The sequence below is a fragment of the Erinaceus europaeus genome, chromosome 5 (genome assembly GCF_950295315.1).
Source record: "Erinaceus europaeus chromosome 5, mEriEur2.1, whole genome shotgun sequence".
NCBI classification, from domain to species: Eukaryota; Metazoa; Chordata; class Mammalia; order Eulipotyphla; family Erinaceidae; genus Erinaceus; species Erinaceus europaeus.
In genome coordinates, this window is record NC_080166.1 from 14,259,898 (window position 1) to 14,282,197 (window position 22,300).

At 41.7% G+C, this 22,300-nt stretch overlaps 1 protein-coding gene and 1 long non-coding RNA gene across 3 annotated transcripts in view; one reads left to right on the forward strand and one right to left on the reverse strand.

Moving 5' to 3' along the window:
- The window catches only part of LOC107522370 (uncharacterized), a 43,428-nt gene extending 30,372 nt beyond the window's left edge, over nt 1-13,056 (forward strand). The window contains exons 4-6 of one of the 2 annotated variants that reach the window (XR_009549928.1): nt 385-652; nt 12,281-12,348; nt 12,790-13,056. This is a non-coding gene — a long non-coding RNA (uncharacterized LOC107522370). Of the gene's footprint in view, nt 1-384; nt 653-12,280; nt 12,621-12,789 lie in introns of those variants that run through there. The other variant, XR_009549927.1, reaches the window with a different exon arrangement.
- Nucleotides 13,057-20,575: 7,519 nt separating this feature from the next.
- On the reverse strand, nt 20,576-21,514 carry TAS2R1 (taste 2 receptor member 1). The gene is made up of 2 exons (XM_060191924.1): nt 21,082-21,514; nt 20,576-20,880 (listed from the first exon to the last, which is right to left on the reverse strand). The coding sequence occupies exons 1-2, from the start codon at nt 21,512-21,514 to the stop codon at nt 20,576-20,578; spliced, it is 738 nt and encodes a 245-aa protein (XP_060047907.1).
- Nucleotides 21,515-22,300: the final 786 nt, after the last annotated feature.

Here is a 22,300-nt window from a genome sequence, read left to right on the forward strand (position 1 = left end):
TCCATGGTGCTGAGAGAGGAGAGACCCCATAGCCCTGCTCCACCCTCCATGGGGCTCCACTGGTGCTGTCCATGGTGCTCCCAAGTGATGCTTGCGAACCTAGCACCTGAGGCACAGTAAGGCATGCACTGAAGACCAAGATCAAACTCCTCTTTACTTGTCTGTGCAAAAAGAAAAGAAACCTGCACAATGACAGGAGCAGGTCAATCAATCCATAACCCCAGCCTGTTTCTATCTTTCCCTAATAATGGCAATCTTAAGGATATACCCGACTGAACAAAACTTCTTGTTTGAAAGAAAGGAATTTAGAGCCTCAAAAGGGACCTTTCAGCCAAGGGTACTGAAAGAGCAGAGATGCTATTTCCTGCCCTCTTTGTTCTGCAGCTATTCAACCTCCCCTCGTCCACCCACGAAGATCCAGAGGAGTCCCTGCCTGCTGACAGGCTGGCTTCCCTTCCCTGGCAAAAGCCTGGAATCAACAGGAAGGGGAACAGAAGCATCTGGAAGTGTCAGGTAGTCTGATCATCAAATCACACTTCTTGAGCAACCTGAAGGTGGGAAGCTCTGTGCCCAGGAGGGAAGAAGCTGGTTGGATGGGGAAGCAGTGCAGAACCACAGAGGGGGCAGACTCACCTGCTGGCCGAGAAAACTGGTGAGTAATTGCTGCTTCCACAGCCTTTCAAAAAGCAGCAGCTCAGAGGTCATGAGGTTAGCATAAAAAGAGTTTTCTCACACTTGTTTCCTAGACTCTGCTTCCCTGAATTTACCTGCCAACTTGAAAACTCTCAATTTTGAAAGTAGGGATTTTTTTCCCCTTTGCCTTTCAAAATTTTATTGGAATGAAGTCAGAACAGGAGCATACAATTGCCTGTTATCTTTTTCCCTTTAAATTAACGAGGTAGGTATCTGACATACGTTTTGGTTGCCTGAAATGCCAGAACAGGCTCAATCCCATATCTGCACATAGCTGAGGCAAAGCACGAGAGTCTGCCTGGGACCTGCTGTGACCTGAGAGATTTCCACCCTCAAAGACTCAAAGCCACTCTTTGCTCTCAGTGGTAATTATCTCTGGATAATCTCTGGATATCTCTCTGGATAATGTCTACCTGCAACATGGTGTGGGAATCACTCTTGTGTTCACATAGGATTGACATATAGCCTCGTATTATTGGAGGACCCCAGACTCTGTCAACTAATATGGAATTTTATTTAATAATTTCTACTTGCCTATTTTAAAATATTTTATTTAATTGTGTTTTCAATAGGGACGTAGAAGATCTGAGAGAAAGGAGGGGAGAATAGAGAGGAAGAGATACACCTGCAGTATTGTGTTGCTTAAGTGCTTATAAAGGTTTCCACCTGTAGGTGGAGACTGGGAGCCCTTGTGCGTTGTAGTATATGTGCTCTACTCAGTGTGTTACTGCCAGGCTCCTAATTGCCTGTTTTTATGAGGTTCCAGGGAATAAACTCAAGAGCCTGCACCTGTATAAGAAACAGCTTTCCCAGCTTATTTTTCCCTATAGTTTTTGACGGAGAGGGAAAGGGGGAAGAAGAAGGTGAGGGAGGGAGAGAGGGAGGAAGAGAGAGAGAGAGAGAAGAATTAACACAAACTTTGAAAGTATGGATATTAGATTTAAAGCTGTAACACACACAGAAGAAAAGATAGTTGAAACTCTTCAGTATCCTAACATCAAAATTTTGTTTAGAGACCATGGACAAATTATACTAAAATAATATTAAATAAATGATAGTACGTCAAACTAAACATCTTCTACACACTCAATGAGAAGCTGTCTAAATACATCAAACATCTACATAAAGAGCTACAGTAACATACATTAACATACAAAATAAAATCAACATACAAAAGTCAGTGGCATTCCTTTATGGACACACTAAGAAGCAGAAGAAATCCAGAAATCAAGTCCTTTTACTATAGCAACAAAAACAATAAAATATCTAGGAATAAATCTAACCAAAGAAGTGAAAGACTTGTATACTGAAAATTTTGAGTCACTATTCAAGGAATTAGAAAAAGATACAAAGAAGTGAAAAGATAGTTCATGTCCATGGCTTGGAAGAATTAACCTCATTAAAATGAACATACTACCCAGAGCCACATACAGATTTAATGCTATCCCCATTAAGATCCTACCCACATAGAATAGAACAAATGCTACAAATGTTTATCTGGAACCGGAAAAGACCTAGAATTGCCAAAACAATCTTGAGAAGAAAGAACAGAAGTGGAGGCATCACACTCCCAGATCTCAAATTGTATTATAGGGCCATTGTCATCAAAACAGCTTGGTACTGGAACATGAATAGATACACTGACCAGTGGAATAGAATTGAGAGCCCAGAAGTAAGCCCCCACACCTATGGACATCTAATCTTTGACAAAGGTGCCCAGACTATTATATGGGGAAAGGGTATTCTCCTCAACAAATGGTGTTGGAAAAAATGACTTGGATGTTAAAAAAAGGACTTGGATGTTAAACCAGGAACTATCAGATGCTTAGAGGAAAAAAAAATGGCAGAATTCTTTTCCACGTAAATTTTAAAGATATCTTCAATGAAATGAATCCAGATATAAAGACCATGTCAAGGATAAACCTATGGGACTACATCAAATTAAAAAGCTTCTGCACAGCAAAGGAAACCACTATTCAAACAAAGGGACCCCTCACAGAATGGGACAAGATCTTCACATGCCATACATCAGCGAAGAGGTTAATAACTAAAATATATAAAGAGCTGGCCAAACTCAACAACAAGAAAATAAATGACCCCATCCAAAAATATGGAGAGGTTATGGACAGAATATTCACCACAGAAGAGATCCATAAGGTTGAGAAATACATGAAAAAAATGCTCCAAGTCACTGATTGTCAGAGAAATGCGAATAAAGACAACAATGAGATGCCACTTCACTTCAGTGAGAATGTCATACATCAGAAAAAGTAGTAGCAACAAATGCTGGAGAGGTTATGGGGACAAAGTAACCCTCCTGCACGGCTGGTGGTGATGCAGATGGGTCCAACCGCTGTAGAGGGCAGTCTGGAGAACTCTCAGATGTCTAGAAATGTACCTACCCTATGGCCCAGCAACTCATCTCCTGGGGATATATCCTAAGGAAGCCAAAACACCAATCCCAAAAGATTTGTGAATACCCATGTTCATAGCAGCGCAATTTGTTATAGCCAAAACCTGGAAGCAACCCAGGTGTCCAACAACAGATGAATGGCTGAGTAAGTTGTGGTATATATCCACAATTGAATACTACTTAGCTATTAAAAATAGTGATTTCACCATTTTCAGCCCTCTTGAATGGAGCTTGAAGAAATCATGTTAAGTGAAATTAGTCAGAAATGGAAGGATGAATATGGGATGATCTCATTCACAAGCAAAAGATCAAAAAAGAAAACATTAAGCAAAACCTGGACTGGAGTTGATGTATGGCACCAAAAGAAAAGACTGGGGTGGGTGGGAGAGGGAGAGTACAGTTCCTAGTAAAGTATGACAGAGAAAAAAAAAAAAAGAAAAGAAAAGAAGAGATATGCATGGCCCGCAGGCTTATGAGAAAATATTCCACTTCATTTGTTATTAGAGAAATGCAAATTAAAACCACACTGAGATTCCAACTCACACCTGTGAGAATGGCCTACATCAATAAAGCAAGAAATGACAAGTGTTGACAAGGACAGCGAGAAAAAGGAATTTTGTTCCACTGTTGGTGGGAATGCAGAGCAGCCTCCATTGAAAATAGTAGAGAGACTTCTTTTTTAAAATTTTATTTATAAAAAGGAAACACTGACAAAAACCATAGGATAAGAGGGGTACAATAGAGATACCTTTTGTTCCATGAATACTACTTCTTAACATTTACCCAAAGGACATGAAAACACTAATTCAAAGGGACATGTGTACCTCTGTGTTCACATTATTCACAATAGCCAAATATGGAATCAACTTGAATACCTATCAGTGGGTGATTTCATAAAGGAATTATGGGATATATATATATATCATGGATTACTGCGTTACAGTTAAATAAAGCTGATTTTGTATTTTTGGGGGAAATGGATGGAACTGTAAATGATTACGCTTAGTGAAATAAGTAATGAAAGACTAGATTCTATAGACCTGTAGATTCTCATATGTGAAATCTAGAGAATTGAAACACATTGATTTGTAGAATAAATAAATAAATAAATATTGGGGCTAGGCAGTGGTTCACTGAGTTAAACACTCACATTACAGTGCACAAAGACCCAGGTTCAAGGCCCTGTTCCCTACCTGCAGGGGGAAAGCTATATGAAAGTTGAAGCAGGGCGGCAGGTATCTCGCTCTCTCTCTCTCCCCTTCCATCTCAATTTCTCTCTGTCTCTATGCAATAGTAAATAAAAATATTAAAAAGAAGAAAAAAAGTTTAAATAAATAAATATCTGAAGTAAAAAAAGAAATTGAGAGAGAGAGAGAGAGAGAGAGGGAGAACAGCACTACTCAGCCATCCCTGTTGCTGTCCAGCACACTCCCATGTTGTTGCTGGGACAGAACCTAGGGCTGAGTGGGCAGGAAGGTGAGTCATCTCCTGAGTCCATGGCTAGTAAATGCTGTAAGAAATGATCACGGTGGCTGGGAAGCTCAGTGCTAAGGCATCAAACTTGCATGCTTAAGGCTTCCCATTGTATCCCTGGAAACACATGTTGGGGTAGTACACTGGTCTCTCTGTCTCTCTGTCTCTCTCTCCCGCTGTCTGTTTTTCTAGTTGTTTCTTTGTCTATAATGTGAAAACTATTTGTAACCTCCATCTTCTTGGTTGTTTCTCTGTCTAGTGTGAAACTATTTGTCTTTCAATATTTAATAAATCAAATACATTTTTAAAAAAGAAATCATCATAAGACACAATAGTAAACTGAACATTTCTAAAATGTCATCCTGCTGTGAAAAACAGAAGGCACAGGGCATCTATTCACTACAATTCAATCTCATTTAGGAGGATTTTAGTAAATGTAATAGAATGGAATCAAGTGATTGGTGTACATACTGAAGAAGAGGTAAAAGCAACACTACTTTGGGAAGGTAATGTGTTTTTATAGCTAGAGAATTCAGGAGACTTGACTAAAAGCAAACCTTTTAGAACTAATTTTTTAAAAACCCGCCACATGAAGATCCCACTATATAAGCTAAATATTTGAAAACTCAACAACTTTCCTCTACACAAATAGAGATCATTTAGAAACTGAAATGGCAGCCACTAAAGCTACATAATAATAGTAAAATAAATTTAGCAAAGTAGTTGTAAGGGTAGAACATGTATTTCAATGCTGGTATTTTACAGAAGATAAAAATCTAGTCTCTGGTAAATGCAGATATGTTATATTCCTGAACAGGAAGGTTGAACATGGCGAACGTTTCTCAAATCACTGTGCAATTTTTATTCAATCCCTATCAGAATTCTGGTCCCTCTTTATGTATTCTGATTCTGTTTTCTAAGATTGGGCCTACCGAGGATCCGTTTTGTATGGAAGAATGAGTTTGATGGTTCCTGAGAAAATGTTTCAGAGAGGGTCACAACAGGAGATTTATTTTCAGCCTGTTTAACTGTGTGTTAAAGCTACTCTGATCAAAACAATGTGATGCTGTTACAGGAATAGACAAATTGATACGTTTCACAGAACACAGAGTTTAGGAAACCAAAAATATTTGCGCTTCTAACACTCTAGAAGTGATACTTGGACAAATGGCAAACTAGAAAAGCGAAATTACATATCCACATATTCACATTTATTCAACATTCAAAACTGAGATTTTTTTAAATATTTATTTCCTTTTTGTTGCCCTTGTTGTTTATTGGTGTTGACACTATTATTGTTGCCATTGTTGTTGGATAGGACAGAGAGAAATGGAGAGAGGAGGGGAAGACAGAGAGGAGGAGAGAAAGATAGACACCTGCAGACCTGCTTTACCGCCTGTGAAGCGACTCCCCTGCAGGTGGGGAGCTGGGGGCTCGAACCGGGATCCTTACACCGGTCCTTGAGCTGTGCACCATGTGTGCTTAACCCACTGCACTACCACCCGACTCCCTTAAGATTGAGTTCTATATGGATTACAGATCTAAATGAAAAACAGCATCTATCATCTGGGACATTCAGATCAAATCTACTTTGTTGAAAACCACTGAAAGGGGACAGGACTTTTAATCAAGATTGGTAATTCACATTCCAAACAACAAAATAAGTAATTCATGTATTCATTGCATCACTTTACAAGCTTGACTATAAAACCATTAGGTGAGGATAAGTTACCCAGTATCACTCAACTTGATGGAGATGAAGGAAAGATTTTCTCCGGTGATTAGCATATTCAGCTGGTGCAAATGATACACTTTTCTCTTTACAAGGTTTCAACAGCTTTAGTGAGCATCAAAATTAACAGAAGTACTTGCTAAAACAATTACCTGGGTCCTAGCCTCAAGCCCTGACTTAAAAAGTTCAAATTAAGTCCTTAATTCAATTAAATCCTGAATTCAAATTATGCCCTGAATTCCTTATCTGTACCTCTACCTCCCACTCATGCTATTGTCTTGTCTTGATGCAGGGTCAGGGGATGGGAGGCAGCATAATTGTTATGCAAAAGATTTTCATGCCTGAGGCTCCAGGTCTTAGGTTCAACACCAGGTGCTATCATAAATCAGAGCTGGAGAAAAAGAAGTAAGAAAGTGAAAAAAGAAAAAAAACAGTCAGGGGGTGAACTCAAAGCATATTCTCAAAGACATTGTGTGCTCTCAAAGACTCAATTAAAATATGTTGCATAAGAGAGGGGAAATAGAGAGAGAGAAGGGACAGTAGAGATACCATAGCACTGCTCCCCACCCTGGACTCCTCTGGTGCCTTCATGGTGACCCCCTGTCTGTCAGATCATTCCACATCCTAAAGCAGATGGTCTACTGGGAAAACTGACTCACACCCACCTCCTGAGGTCCTTCTTATAATAGTTTGTCCCCAAAGAAAACTTGTCATTCCAATGTAAATAATATAATAGTTGAATACAGACTACTCAGGAAGATACTATGTTTTATAAAAAAAAAAAAATAGTGAGGAAAATAAACTACAAAACAAGTTACTGCCAAGCAGGTGAAATATAATACATAATACTGAGAAATGAGTTTCTAACTCACATAAGAAGAAACATGGCAAATAAATAATGCATGACGACAAGAGAGAGAGGCAGCTATCTGGATGTGTGATGCAAACGGCCTTGTACTTCATAGTTTCTTCCAGTAAGATTATCTTACACAAAATAAATACAAATATCAACAAGTAAAAATAATAAGAATAATAAGTGAAGAATATGAATTGAAAAGTCCAATGACTACTATGAAAAATTCAGCAGTAGCTTTGAGCTGGCGGAGATAATAAATGAACATAAAGATACTCAATAGGGATGATGAACACAGACTGAGAGCAAAAATCGTCAGGGAAAATCAACAGAGCTCCAGACATCTAGGAGTCACCATTAGGGTTCTCCACAGATAGATGTTGAAAGTTTCAAAAGGAATGGAGTGTAATGGGAGAAAGGATATTTGATGACATATTGGTTGAAATCTTTCTAAATCTGATGAAAAACATTAAGGTACACATTCAAGAAGCTCAATGAATTCCAAATAGGATAGATTGAAGCTATCCACATATGTACATGAGGATCAAATTGTCCAAAGCCAAGACCAAAAGACAGTTTTAAAAATTATTTTATATTTTTTTCATGTCAGAGAGAAAGATGATAAATAGATGATAGATAGATAGGTACATCTGTGAGGTTGACAGCTGATTTCTGATCAGAAACAATGGAGACCAGAGGCTGCAGATGACTTATCAAGGTGCTGAAGGAAAAAGATAAAAAGGAGGCTGGGTGTTGGAACACCTGGTTGAACGCACATGTTACAATGCGCAAAGACCCAGGTTCAATCCTCCAGCCCCCACCTGCAGGGCAAAAGCTTGGCAAGCGGTGAAGCAATGCTGCAGGTGTCCCTTTCTTTCTCCCTCTCTATCAGTCCTTTCCCTCTTGATTTCTTCCTGTCTCTATCCAATAAATAAGAATAATAATAAAAAAATAAGAGAAAGAAAAAGAAAAAAGTCTGTCAGTCACAAGTGCTATATCTAGCAAAATGATTCTTCTGAAATAAAAGTCAAATAAATGTCCTCATATTTTAAAAAAGACTGAGTTGATGTGTGTCTCACAGAGCTTCTCTGTAGGGAATACTAGCAGGAATGATTCAAGCTGAAATACAGAGACATTAGATGTAACTTGAATCCAAAGAATGAAGAACGCCACTGAAGTAACAACACAGGTAAATGGGAAAAAAAAAAGTGAAGAGGGGGAGATAGAGAGGGAGAGAGAAAGAGAGACCCCTGCAGACCTGCTTCACCACTTACGAAGTTTCCTCCCTGCAGGTGGGGAGCCAGGACTTGAACCTGGATCCTTGCTCAGTCCTTGTGCTTAGTGCTGTGTGTGCTTAACTGGGTGCACCACCGCCTGCCCCCCTATGATTAATTTTTTTAAAAGTTGGTCAGTTTGGGATGATATTATTTCTCACTGTTGATTTTTAGTTACATTATTTGAAATTCTTTGACACTTGCGAGATGTGTAGGTGATATGGTGCATGATTCTATGATCACATAATCACAACCTGCATGACTCTGACCTCTTTTCTTCATGTCTAAATTAACAAAAGAAAATGACACCGGACTGCAGCTTGTGGTTTGGACTACATGAGTCTCTCTGAAACCATCTCCTTGCCCCAAGTTTTGGGCTCTGAGGGGACACAGACAGAGTCTGACTGAGCAGGACCCCAGCCCCCAGGCTGCACAGAGCTGGGCAGTGGAGGAAAGCAGGGTCTCCCCATTTTCTGTTCTTCCACCGTCTGTTCACTGTGTGATCCCCTCCTGAGCATGCCCACCGTTCCCTCTTAAACGTGCATGATTTCCTTGGAAAACTACTTAATATCTAGACTCTCTGGTGTCAAAGCAGATTCCCACTTCCTTTATTTTTAAATTTTTAAAAATTTCTTTATTGGGGAATTAATGTTTTACATTCAACAGTAAATACAATAGTTTGTACACGCATAACATTCCCCAGTTTCCCATATAACAATACAACCCCCACTAGGTCCTCTGTCATCCTTATTTTCCCTTTTGTTGCCCTTGTTTTTTATTGTTGTTGTAGCTATTATTGTTATTGATTTTGTTAGAGAGGACAGAGAGAAATGGAGAGAGGAGGGGAAGACAGAGAGGGAGAGAGAAAGACAGACACCTGCAGACCTGCTTCACCGCCTGTGAAGCGACTCTCCTGCAGGTGGGGAGCCGGGGGCTCAAACCAGGATCCTTCCGCTGGTCCTTGTGCTTTGAGCCACCTGCGCATAATCCGCTGCACTACCGCCCGACTCCCCCTTTCTTTATTTTTAAATTCAAAATATGTGTATGTTTAATGAGAACAATTACTCATGTTAATGTTAAGCTGTAGAATTAAAATGTAGATTTTCTTCCTTTATTTATTTTTTATTTGAGATGAATAGTAGGTTACAAGATTGTGAGATGACAGGGTCTAATTTGACACCACAACCACCACCACAGCTCCGTGCTCTCATCCTTCCACCTCCCAAATATAACCACCAGAGTTTCACAGTTCTCACAGTTTCCTTGTTTCTGTTTCTTTTTTTTCAAGTTCATGTCTTTTGGTTCTCTAGATTCCATGTATGAGTGAAACCATCTGGTAGTTGTCTTTACTCTCTTAATTCACCAGGAATAGTCACCTCCAGTTTCATCCAATTTGTCCCAAAGGACACAATATCATCTTTTTTTGATCACAGAGTAGTATTCCATGGAGTCTGTATCCCATAGCTTCTTTAGCCCGTCATCTGATGATGGACATTTGGGCTGCTTCTGCTCATTGGCTGTGCTGAATAACGCAGCTGTGAACACAGGGGATAGATACATCCCTTCTAATTGATGCTTGAGTGCCCACTGGGTAAATGCCTGAGAAAGGTATTGCTGGAGCACAAGGTAATTCCTTTTTTATTTGTCCGCTCATTCTCTGTTCAGTCTTCCAAAGGGGCTGCCCCTGTTTGCTTCCCACCAGCAGAGGAGCTGTAGTTTGTGGTGGTACCTTCCTCGCTTGAGGCTCTGGATTTATTCCAAACACCACATAACAACAGCAACAAAAAAGACAAAACAAGCAAAACCTCATAAATGGCAGAAGGGTGCTTTGTTCTGCCTCTCTTAAAGTGCACCCACACACACACACACACAAACACACAGCCCAAGAGGAACGCCTGTCCCTGGGGTATTTCTGCAGACTGCCCTCCCATACTGCTGCTGAGGTCTGCCTTGACCTGAGTGTCCCAGGCCCCTGAGCTTTATTTGAAGACTTAGCCCAGAGCCTGAAGCCACCTGCTCAGTGAGCCCTGCCAGCCAGCTTGCTCTGTTCGACTGTGTTTTATTTTTGCTCTCTTCTATATGATCTAAACCCCCAAAGAGAACATGCTAGAAGGTTATGTCACAAGACACCCATTCATTCTTTCCCTGTAAAAACAGGGAGACAGAAAGCTATTTAATCTTAGGGTCCCCCTGGGAATGCCGGAGTGGTGTTCTGCCTATAACTTCACTTTCTAGCAAATTCCAGTAGCCCTGAGCTACGCAGGGGATAGTCATGGGGAGAGGGTGTTGTTGGTGGTAGGGGATATAACAAAAGACAGAGGCAGGAGTGGGGGAGAGATGTGGAGTGTTTGCAGATGGAATTGCCTGGCAGAGCCTGCTAAAGTAATTCCTGGCTACGTCCATGTCTGGGCAAGGACACTGTGCCCAAAGATGTGAGCCTAGCAGGCTGCATCTGTATAGGTCACATCTACAGACATGGGACCCAGGGAGAGAGACATGCTTTTTTTTTTTTTTAAAGTAGTCTGCAAGCCATTTGATGTCTCCCCACTATTTACATGGGGCTTGCCCCCCTGACACTGGAGTGGATCCGGCAAAAGCTTGAAAATCACAGTGTGACTCCTTGGTCTGTTCTCTCTTCTGCCTTAAGAGAAGCCTGTCCCACAGGGGCTGCTCCCTCAGGACTTGGGGCAGTGCAACTCCTCAGCTACCACGTGACGGCAGTGAGCAGACTTGTGACTGCATGCCATCGGCCCTTACAGGCAGACATACGTATTCCAGCAGCAAGTTGGACCAAGGTCCCTCCCTGTGTTCTTCCTCCCACCTCTCTGTCTTTCTTTCTCACATAGTTTCCTGCCAATATATGAGTCCTACTATCTATCTACCTGTCTATCTATCTATCTATCTATCTATCTATCTATCTATCTATCTATCTATCTAGTCTGTCCTCTATTGATCTATCATCTGTCATCTATCCATCTATCACCTATCTACCTGTTATCTATCATCTACATCATCTCTTTATATTTACTGTTATCTATTATCTATCATCCATCTTGCCTACTATAAGTATTTATCATTATATATCATACATAATAGCCTATATAATCTATTATCTTTTATCATCTATCTGTCCATCGTTATCTATCATCAATATTTCCATAATCTTTCACATCTAGTTAGCTATCAGCTATCTACTGACTGCTATATACACATTCTTTGTCTTCTATCATTTCTTTCTTTTTTTTTTTACTTTGTGTTTTCCTACTTATTTTTTTTCACCATTCTCATCATCAAAGGTCTGTGCCCCCATCCTCAACTCCACAGATAACCACTATAGTTCTCCCATTGTCTTGGAAATTGGCTGACGTTCTATTTTCACATTCATATACTCCATTGTCATTTTTCTATTTATAACACTGGGGTCTTCTAACACAATTGATTTCACTGCTCTTTAATCAGTTTTTAATTTTATTTACAGAATATAGACAAAGAGAAGGGAGGAAGAGATAGAGAAGGTGAGAAACAAAGAGGCACTTACAGTCTTGCTTCACCACCCTTGAAGCTTCCCCTCTGCAGGTGGGGACTGGGGGCTTGAACCTGAGTCCTTACACGCTACAGTATGTGCAATCATCCAGGTGTACCACAATCAGTTTTTTTTTGGCCCCCTAATCAGTTTTTTTTTATTTCTGGATTGATGGGGGAAGAGACAGAGACAAAGACAGAGAGAGAGAGAGAGAGGATAGTACCAGAGTTTCATCATGTGGTTCTGTGCACGCAAGACACATTCCCTGCTCAGTGAGCTCTCTTCCCATCCCTCTGTTTTTATTTCTTTGATTTTCCAGGTTCCTGTGTACAAGTAGCTACCAACCAGCTCTCATCTGCACTTGGCTGTTGATCATTTGACTGAGGAGTAAGTAGTGTGCAGCATATGGAGCTGCCATTTGAGTAGGTCAAGATAGATCACACCTCATTCAGCTGGTCAGCAACTAGCCCACACAGACTGTTGGTATGCTTCTAGTTCTGCTTCTGGGACCCCTTCTGTTACATTGCTTGACATTGTGGTCTATTTACATGGTCATTCTGTTACATTGGTTTGGTCTCGCTCCCCCTGCCTCCGGGAGATTTTGGTTTAGTCCTTGCTTGTTGGCACTCTTTTCCTTCTCCCTGCCACCTAACGTACATTTTCTCCCTGGGTTCCTGATGCTGCCGCCTGAGGAGAAGGATGCAGGACAGAATGGGGTTGTGATTAGATTAGATCAGTTTTTTGAAGCTTATCCCCGTTCGCTCGTGAATAAAGAAACACTGCTTCTCAGCTCAGCCATGAGTCTCTGGTCGTCTCTGTCTCCCGCAGGTGAAGCCAGACCAGCAAAAACAACACAGACAGCAGGCATGCAGGCACTGCAGCACTTTATCAATGACTATTCCCTAAACTTGGAGTACTCCATGCCCCATATCCCAGATACAAAGCTGGATGTTGAAGTGCACCAGGTCACCCACCTCATGAGTGGTGGGTCTTGAACCCCAATCTGACTTCCATCATGGTCCTCTGTGGTCAACAGACTTCACTCTGGGATGCTGATTCCTTCCCAAGACATTTCTGGAGATAGTACTTAATTCAGTTCCCCATCACACACTGTGTGTGTGTGTGTGTGTGTGTTTGTGTGTGTGTGTGTGTGTTTATATTCTTTTTGGGATTACACTTGAGTGCCTGGAACTTGTCTAGGCATTTTTTGTTTGTTACTAAGATCCCCCTTTTATTCATGAAGGAAGAGACTCAGACCATTTCTTTCCTTATTGTTTTTCACAGAAATTCTTTAAATGACCAAACCAAGAAGGCTCATTTGAGGAGAGGAGAGTTGAGCTACTCCAATTACTAGCTTTGCAGCACAGGGCTTGTTGGGCGTGAGCACTGGTTATTAGCCATCTTTGAACAGTGTCCCACACATCTGCTTAGCTTCCCACTCTCTAATGGAAAGCTCGGGCTCATCTTTCTCCTCCCACATAGCTCAGAGCCCAGAGCCCAGTCCTTGTGTTTTCATGATCAAAGGACTTTTCACGAATCTCAACTAATGTGGTCAAAGGGAAATGGAATAAACTGGAGAATATTCATTATGAAAGAGGATTTCCTGATCATATCTGCTCAGTGTCTCTGGAAGTGGACTGACTGAGTTTAAAGTGAACTTAAAAAGAGAACACTATTAATTTAAAATCACAGGTCAGCATCTGCTATCCAAATGGCTGCACTGAGCCAAAGAATGGTCCATATATCTAGCAATAGAATTACTTGTTCTCAGGGGTCTGGCAGGTCAAGCGCATGTGGTGCAAAGTGCAACCGGCGTAAGGATCCCGGTTCGAGCCCCCAGCTCCCCACCTACAGGGGAGTCACTTCACAGGTGGTGAAGCAGGTCTGCAGGTGTCTATCTTTATCTCCCCCTCTCTGTCTTCCCCTCCTCTCCTTATTTCTCTCTGTCCTATCCAACAACGAACATCATCAACAACAATAATGACTACAACAAGGCTACAACAACAAGGGCAACAAAAGGGGACAAAAAAGAATTACTTGCTCTCAAGTTATCTGTCCATCTGTCTTATCCATTATTTCCCACCTATCCATCTTCCAAAGAATATGAACTTCCCTCTCCCAGGAACTCTGGAGTTTTGGTCATTGAGAATATGTTTCTCAAATTCTAAATCCAATTTCATTATGAGAATTTTGCTTTCTCAAACTCAAAAGTCTACCCATTCACACATCAGCCTGTGTTTCTATCTCATGATCATACACAGGAGGGACTTAATAGACACCAAAGGCTTCATGTAAGAACATGTACTCCAACCTCAAAAAATAAGAACACAAAGTTCACCATGGAATTTTTTCCTAGAATCTTGATGTTTGACCAAAATGAATCCTCATCCATCATTTTCAAGACAGCCATGCCTGCAGAGGTTTGATTGCTATTATGCTAGGTTGACACTGTGAAGAAATATTTAGAACAGAAACAAATAAAACACCCCAGAGTAACGTGGAACCTACAGTTCATTGGCTGATTTAAATATATTTTGAATTATGCATAGAATCATGAATGTCTGACCCCCAACCTGACTCATGAATATGATCCAGATGTCAGCAAGGGAGCCAAATGTTTACAGTGCAGCTTAAACAGTGGTGAATCTGAATTGCATCAGTATTTACTCCTGACAAGGATCAATGTATGAGAGGCCTGAGGTACAAAGAGACAGGGAGGGGTGCTGGTGTTACAGAGAAAGGGAGGGAAATCAATGCTCACAGATGATCTGAATTTAGATTGACCTTACACCAAAGCTTAATGTTTCCAGCCCATTGGGGCAGATTTTCCAGCACCTAGCCTGTCCCCCTGACATGAAGATTTTTATATAAAATCAACAACTTGTTTGGCTTTATATGTTAACTCTTTTTCAGCCACCAGGTTCCAGATGCTACCATGATGCCAACTGGACTTCCCTGGATGGATGACCCCATCAGTGTGTCCTAGAGCTTCTCTCCCTCAGAGCCCTGCCCCACTAGGGAAAGAGAGAGACAGGCTGGGAGTATGGATCAACCTGCCAATGCCCATGTTCAGCGGGGAAGCAATTACCGAAGCCAGACCTTCCACCTTCTACACCCCTTAATGACCCTGGGTCCATACTCCCAGAGGGCTAAAGAATAGGAAAGCTATCGGGATGGGATGGGATGGGATGGGATACGGAGCTCTGGTGGTGGGAATTGTACCCTTCTTATCCTATGGTCTTGTCAGTGTTTCCATTTTATAAATAAATAAATTAAATATATAGATAGATAAATATAGATGCATATATAGATATTGATATGGATATAGATATAGATATCACTATGGGTAAGAGATTGGGGAAAGAGGGGAATACAGATCAACTCTGATTTGTCATGGTACCAGGGAGTAAAGCTGGGTATTTCTGGAGCCTCAGGCATGCAAGTTCTGCGTTTTAAACACACTAGCAGCCATCTCTCCATCTCTGATAATCCACTGACCTTATGGACAAAGAGTAAGGTTTTTTTTTTTCCTTTATTGGGGGTTTTATATTTTACATTTGACAGTAAATACAATAGTTTGTACATGCATAACATTTCTCAGTTTTCCACATAACAATACAACCCCTACTAGGTCCTCTGTCATCCTTTTTCAGGTCCTGTATTCCCCACTCCCCCCCCCCCCCAACACACACTCCAGAGACTTTTACTTTGGTGCAATACACCAACTCCAGTCCAGGTTCTGCTTTGTGTTTTCTCATGTTATCTTGTTTTTCAACTTCTGCCTGTGAGTGAGATCATCCCATATTCATCCTTCTGTTTCTGACTTATTTCACTTAACATTATTTCTTCAAGCTCTATCCAAGATGGGCTGAAAACAGTGAAATCACCATTTTTAATAGCTAAGTAGTAGTATTCTATTGACCACAACTTAATCAGCCATTCATCTATTATTGGACACCTGGATTGTTTCCAGGGTTTGGCTATTACAAATTGTGCTGCTAAGAACACGGATATACACAAATAAAAAATGCTCCAAGTTATTGATTATCAGAGAAATGAAAATAAAGACAACAATGAGAAACCACTTCACTCCTGTGAGAATGTCATGCACCAGAAAATGTAACAGCAACAAATGCTGGAGAGGATGTGGGGTCAAAGGACCCTCCTGCACTGCTGGTGGTAATGTAACTTGGTCCAACCTCTGTGGAGAACAGTCTGGAGAACTCTCAGAAGGCTAGAAATGGACCTACCCTATGATCCTACAATTCCTCTCCTTGGGATATATCTTAAGGAACACAACATACCCATCCAAACTAGTAATATTTTTAGAGTGGATATACCAGATAGGCAAAATAGTTGCCCAGGCAGAGCTATTGCCGTGTCATGCATGTGGCCCAGGGTGGAGCCCAGCTCCCACTGTGTTAAAGAAATTTCAGTGCTGGGGTATCTTTATTTATGTCTCCGCTTCTGTATAAAAAGTCAGCCTGAGCAATGAAGTCTCAGTGTCAACAAAGTAAAAGGGGGTAGAGGAAGACTATGTCACTAATGTGGTTTGTTTTAATGTTAATTTGAACCCGACTCCAAAGTCCGCCTCTCAGGAGACCCTCCTTAAAGCCATTTGGCCTCCTTCCCTGCTCTCTGGAAGCTTTCACCAATTCTGGCAGCATCTGTCTGCAAGATCTGTTATCCTATTGATTACTGAAATCAGTTGGCATGTTTGGGCTAGTTTCTGTCTCTTTAAAGTTTACCAGCTATGTGTCCCACTTCTTACACATAAAGGTACAGGTCTAAGGAGACATGAATCATGGAAACTTTTCCCAAAATTTGAAGGGAGCTATTCAGAGCCTCACAAGTATGGCTGCACTGAAGTATCCAGTGGGACACAAGATGGGCGCCTCCCAAGGCTTCAGGACCGGGCGGCCATGAGCCTGGAGGCTAGTGAATGCCACATGCTAGTGCCTTCCTCGGGGCCCCGATTCTAAGAATTATCTCTGCAAGAGGCCCTCATATTTGAATAGGGGGTGAAGAATCAAAAAGGCATCTGTATTCTGTGTAACTTTAAAACTTTGATGCTAATTAAAAAACATATTTTAGCTGTATCTATGCTTTATATATGTCTTACAAATCTGTTTCTCTTTAAATGTATTTATTTATTTCCCCCAGGGTTATTATTAGGGCTTGATGCCTGTACTACAAATTCACTGTTCCTGGCAGCCATTTTCCCCTATTTTATTGGGTAGGACAGAGAGAAATTGAGAGGGGTGGGGGAGATAAAGAAAGAGAAAGAGAGACACTTACAGACCTGCTTCACCACTTGTGGAGTGCCCCCCTCCCACACCTTGCAGGTGGGGAGTGAGGTTTTGAACCCGGATCCTTGCACTAGTCCTTGTGCTTCGTACTATGTGCACTTAACTGGGTGCACCATCATCTAGCCCTCTCTTTAAATTATTTTTAAGGATATTTATTTCACGGGAGTAGAGAATCCCTCAGCTCAGATAAACAATAGCTGAGTTTCTACTGGAAGGGAAGACACAGATCTCTGGTGCTGGGAACTGTGTGGAATTATATCCCTATTATCTTACAATATTTTAAATCACTTAAAAAACAATTTTTAAAAAAGAGTGGATGGACAGTGCCCTGCCCTTGTTATCAGTCGTCTTGTGACCTGACCCAGGGGTGAACCTTTAGTCTCAAGGTCACAAATCTTGTGAATGGTGTAGAGAAAACTATCACACAGACTGGGAACCATCCCCCTGCTAGCTGAGCAGAGCTAAACCAAGGCACCAAGGCTGGAGAGTGCAGATAAAGGAGGCTCTACACAGATGGAGGCTGAATCTGTTTAGCTTTTGCTGAGCAACTCCGTGTTCCACACAACATCCATTAGTGTGATGGCTGGACAGCAATTTGGGAAGGAGAGTTTCCAGGAAGAAAGACTGTGAAAGGCTTTCTTGAATTGTTTGCTTGAGCGTCTCTTCTCTTCTTCTTTTCTAATTTTCATTTATAAAAAGGAAACACTGGGGAGCCCGGTGGTGGTACAACGGGTTAAGTGCACATGGAGCAAAGCGCAAGGGCCGGCATAAGGATCCTAGTACGAGCCCCGGGCTCCCCATCTGCAAGGGGTTCGCTTTACAGGTATTGAAGCAGGTCTGCAGGTGTCTATCTTTCTCTCCCCTTCTCTGTCTTCCTCTCCTCTCTTGATTTTTCTCTGTCCTATTCAGCAACAACAACAACAATGATAAACAACAAGGACAACAAAAGGGAAAAAGAAAGGAAACACTGACAAAAACTGTAGGATAAAAGAGGCACAATTCCATACAATCCCATCCCCTCCCCTGATAGCTTTCTTATTCTTTAATCCTCTGGGAGTATGGACCCAGGGTCACGATAGCATGCAGAAGGTAGAAGGTCTGGCTTCTATAATTGTTTCTCCACTGGACACGGGTGTTGACAGGTTGATCCATACTCCCAGCCTGCCTCTTTCTTTCCCTAGTAAGGTGTGGGGGGGATGCTCTGGGGAAGCAGGGCTCCAGGACACATGGTGGGATTGTCTGCCCAGGGAAGTCTGGTTGGCATCATGGTAGCATCTGGAACTTGGTGGTTGAAAGAAGAATTAACATATAAAGCCAAACAAATTATTGACTAATCATGAACATAAAGGCTGGAGCAGTGCAAATAAAGATTTGAGTGTCTCCATTTTGTATTTGGACTGTGTCCAGAGACGTCAGGGGTGGAATGCCTTCTCTTCTTTAATAGCTCTTTCCCAAGAGTTATACAAACTTTCAAGTACACACACTTAGTCCTGCCTTAACTTTTTTCTTGTTAACTGGCGTTATTAAGGGAAGAACTGCAGGGAATCAGAGCAGAGGCTGGTGCCTGAGAGAATGGTCAGATGGGAGTTGTACATTTCCAAGTTCTTCTCTAACTGCCTAAGATCCCTCTCATTCTCTTCCTGTCTGTCAGTAGGAATACACACCTTTATTCAAGGATCATGCATCTCAACTTGAGCTGTGCAGCAAAGAACAATGATTCCTCATTGTCCTCTCCCACATAGAGAGCAATCATCTCCAGGAGCCTGCGCCATTCTGCAGAGGGGGTTCCTACCCACAGAGCTAGTTTAACCCGTGCAACCTGATAGAATGTGGGGGAAAATAACTGCATGAAGATGAACATTGCGCTTTTGCTCCTTGGTGGGAAAATATAGAAAAGATAGACACATGCAGGAAGAGGAATAGTAGCCTCAGCATTTAATCCAGAGAGCCAAGAAGCTAAACATTTCTCTGGATCTTCTGCTTGTCTCATACCAGATCTGCTTGCTGTAGGGCCAGCGCGCCAGTGTTTGATTCTACTAGTCATTGGCAGAGTCAGTCCTAGATCTTTCTCACCATCACATGGCCTCCACAGACTATAGCTGGTGTGAGGAAGAAATGGTTTCCGAAGAGAATTAAAGAAGCTTAGCTACATTGCCATCCAGAGCCATCAGCAGAAGAGAAAATGCATTTGAGACTCCAAGCAGACAGAGACATCTCCAATCCACCCACCTACTGATGCTACTTTGTTGGGAAGTCATAGAGTTTCCTAGGAGTTCCGAACTATTATTGTTTTGAGTCCCAAAGCTGAGAGAACAGTGTGGAATGAAATATCTCTCTCAGTTATTTCCTGTTCAGTGTGCCCAATTAGAGGGGCATGGAAATGAAGAGGCAGCCCCCAATCCCCCTCCCTCCTTACCTGCCTGTCTTTTTGTCATTTGACAGGGCATTCCACTACAGAATTTCAACTCGTGGAAGCATGAAATAGGTAGACATGCTCATAGGACAGAAAAGGCCAGTCTGCCCTGATGAAGAATGGCTCATCAGATAAAGACTAGCTCCATTGTCTGCAACTCTAACAAGCAGAAATCAAATGCAGGTGGGCAGGTGGTGGCTGTCCTCCTTTTATCCACATTAGAATGTTGTCTAACACTAACTGTCAGTTACCTGGGGTCCCTATAGAATCCTTTTGCAGGGCTAGGGACATAGCATAATGGTTATGCAAACAGACTCTCATGCCTGAGGCATCAAGGTCCCATGTTCTATCCCCTGCATCACCATAAGTCATAGCTGAGCAGTGCTCTAGGAAAAAAAAAAACACTAAAATTTTTCGTCACCCAAAATTCAAGCAGACATTTTTCTTTTTCCTTTGCAATTTTTTTATTGAGGAATAATTGACATACAGCAACCTATTAATTCCAGGTGCATGGTATCATGATTCAATGTTGATGTATGTTACAATATGATCACCACAGTTGCCTAGGTAACATCTGCCACCCAACATATATACAGTTTTTCCCCCCCAGATGATTGCACATGCACATGCAGTTGTAAGAAACCACAGAGAAAGACTCCTGAAGGGGTCTCCCCCAAGAGTAGCATCTTCCAGGACAACAGTACAGTACCTCACCATGGCACCACCGTTGGTCTAATCCACCAACTCCTGTTGTCCTTTGACAGTCGGCTCAACCCTTTGAAAAAATAGTCAGTCTGGGAACACATGTCTGAGTGTGGACAGATTCGATTTGATTTCTCTTTTTGAACAGGCTGCTTTGCTTGGCTAGAAGACAAGGGCAGGTACTATGAATTCATTTTACTGCCAGCTCTTTGATGAGGTTAAAGTTCTGTCTTCGACAGCACTGTCCATACAGAAGGAGCTTCCTTGCACTTTGTCTCAGTTTAGAATTTCCTAAAATTAAGATAATGGAGTGTCCACAAGGGTAGGTACCAATCACCAAGATAAAGAACCAAAAGATATAGCTTTGACTGTGGAAAAGTTGAAAGGAGAGTAAAAGCTCTGTCATGTAATGGGACATGTGGAGGACCAGGAAGGAGAGGATGGACATCAGCGCACTGTAGTGGACGCTTGTTCCAGCTTCCCCAGTGCCCCTTGCTGTATTTCTCATCTGCTGGGTGTGTCTGCACAGGGAAAATGTCAAGAACAGGACAGAAACCAGGAAGATAAGTAGTGGAAATGAGATCCCCATGAAAACAAAGGCAATATGAAATGTAAATGTGCCATCGGTTTGAATTGTTACATTTGCGGAGATAAACCTTAAAAAGGAATCTTTGGAAACCAGCCATGTTTGTTTACCATGATAAACAGAAGTGCCAAATGTGTAGAGCAAAATCCCAAGGATGAGCCAGGGCACCATCTTGGAAATCCTCATCTTCAACCAGAAGAAGAGTGGGTGGACGATAGTGGCAATCTTGACACAGTAGAAAACACCAAGCAGTGTGGCAAACCAAATCCCTGACTCATAAACAAACATGAATATGGCAAAAGCCTCAGCAGTAACTGGGATTTGAACCAAGGACAGAACAGTCAGAGTAAAGGTCAACATGATCAGCTGCAGAAAGATCCTAGAAATTGCCAGGCAGGAAAGCAGCAGGTTCAGTGGAATCATCTTCTTCTGTCTAATCAAGCCAATGCCGTTCACAACCACAATGAAACCATTGGCTGAAATCCCAACCAGGAATTGTATCACTAACAAAATGAGCTCGATAATGACCTGAGGCTCTTTCATTCTGAACACAACAAAATAAATCAGTTACTTCAAAAATGACGCTGTAGCTTTTTGGACAGTTAGGATTCAGCCCTTAGCCTAGATCAGCGTCCCTTGCAAAGACATGACTGTAAGTCTGAAGGCAGTGAAGTTGAGGAATGTGTATGTATTCCCCACAATTTAGATGAGTTCTCAGTTTAGATTTGAGACAGTCAAATAAGAAAAAGATATTCGAGCAGAAATTTGCATCTAGTGATAGGTTTTGCATTTTTTAGGTATACTTCACTTTCAGTGCCATAGAAAGCAAATGATGGAGTCAGACTACTTCAAGTTGGGCAAAAGACTCCTACTTCCCAGTCATTGGAAGCTCCTCCATTTTCATTTTTACTATGAAAAAATAATTGTGTCTACAGCTGTGGTTCTACTTAACATTAATGATGTATACTTAAAAAAAACATTCAAAATTAGTACGTTTATGTTATCCACACCTAAAGACTTCTAAGAAGGAGTGTTACCAAACACAAGGTTTGGTGCCCAATGCTCAGATGTCAATTAATCAAGAGTTAAGTGTTGGTGAAAAGAAAGAAGTGTATTCAAGGGCTAGCAAGCTAAGAAGATGGCAGACTCATGTGTCAGATAAGAAACCATCTTTCAGGACTGGGTGGTGGTGCACCCAGCTGAGTGCCCATGTTACAATGTGCAAGCACCCGGGTTTGAGCCCCCAGTCCCCACCTGCAGGGGGAAAGGTTTGCGAGTGGTGAAGCAGGGCTGCAGGTGTCTCTCTCTTCCCCTCTCTATCACCTCCTT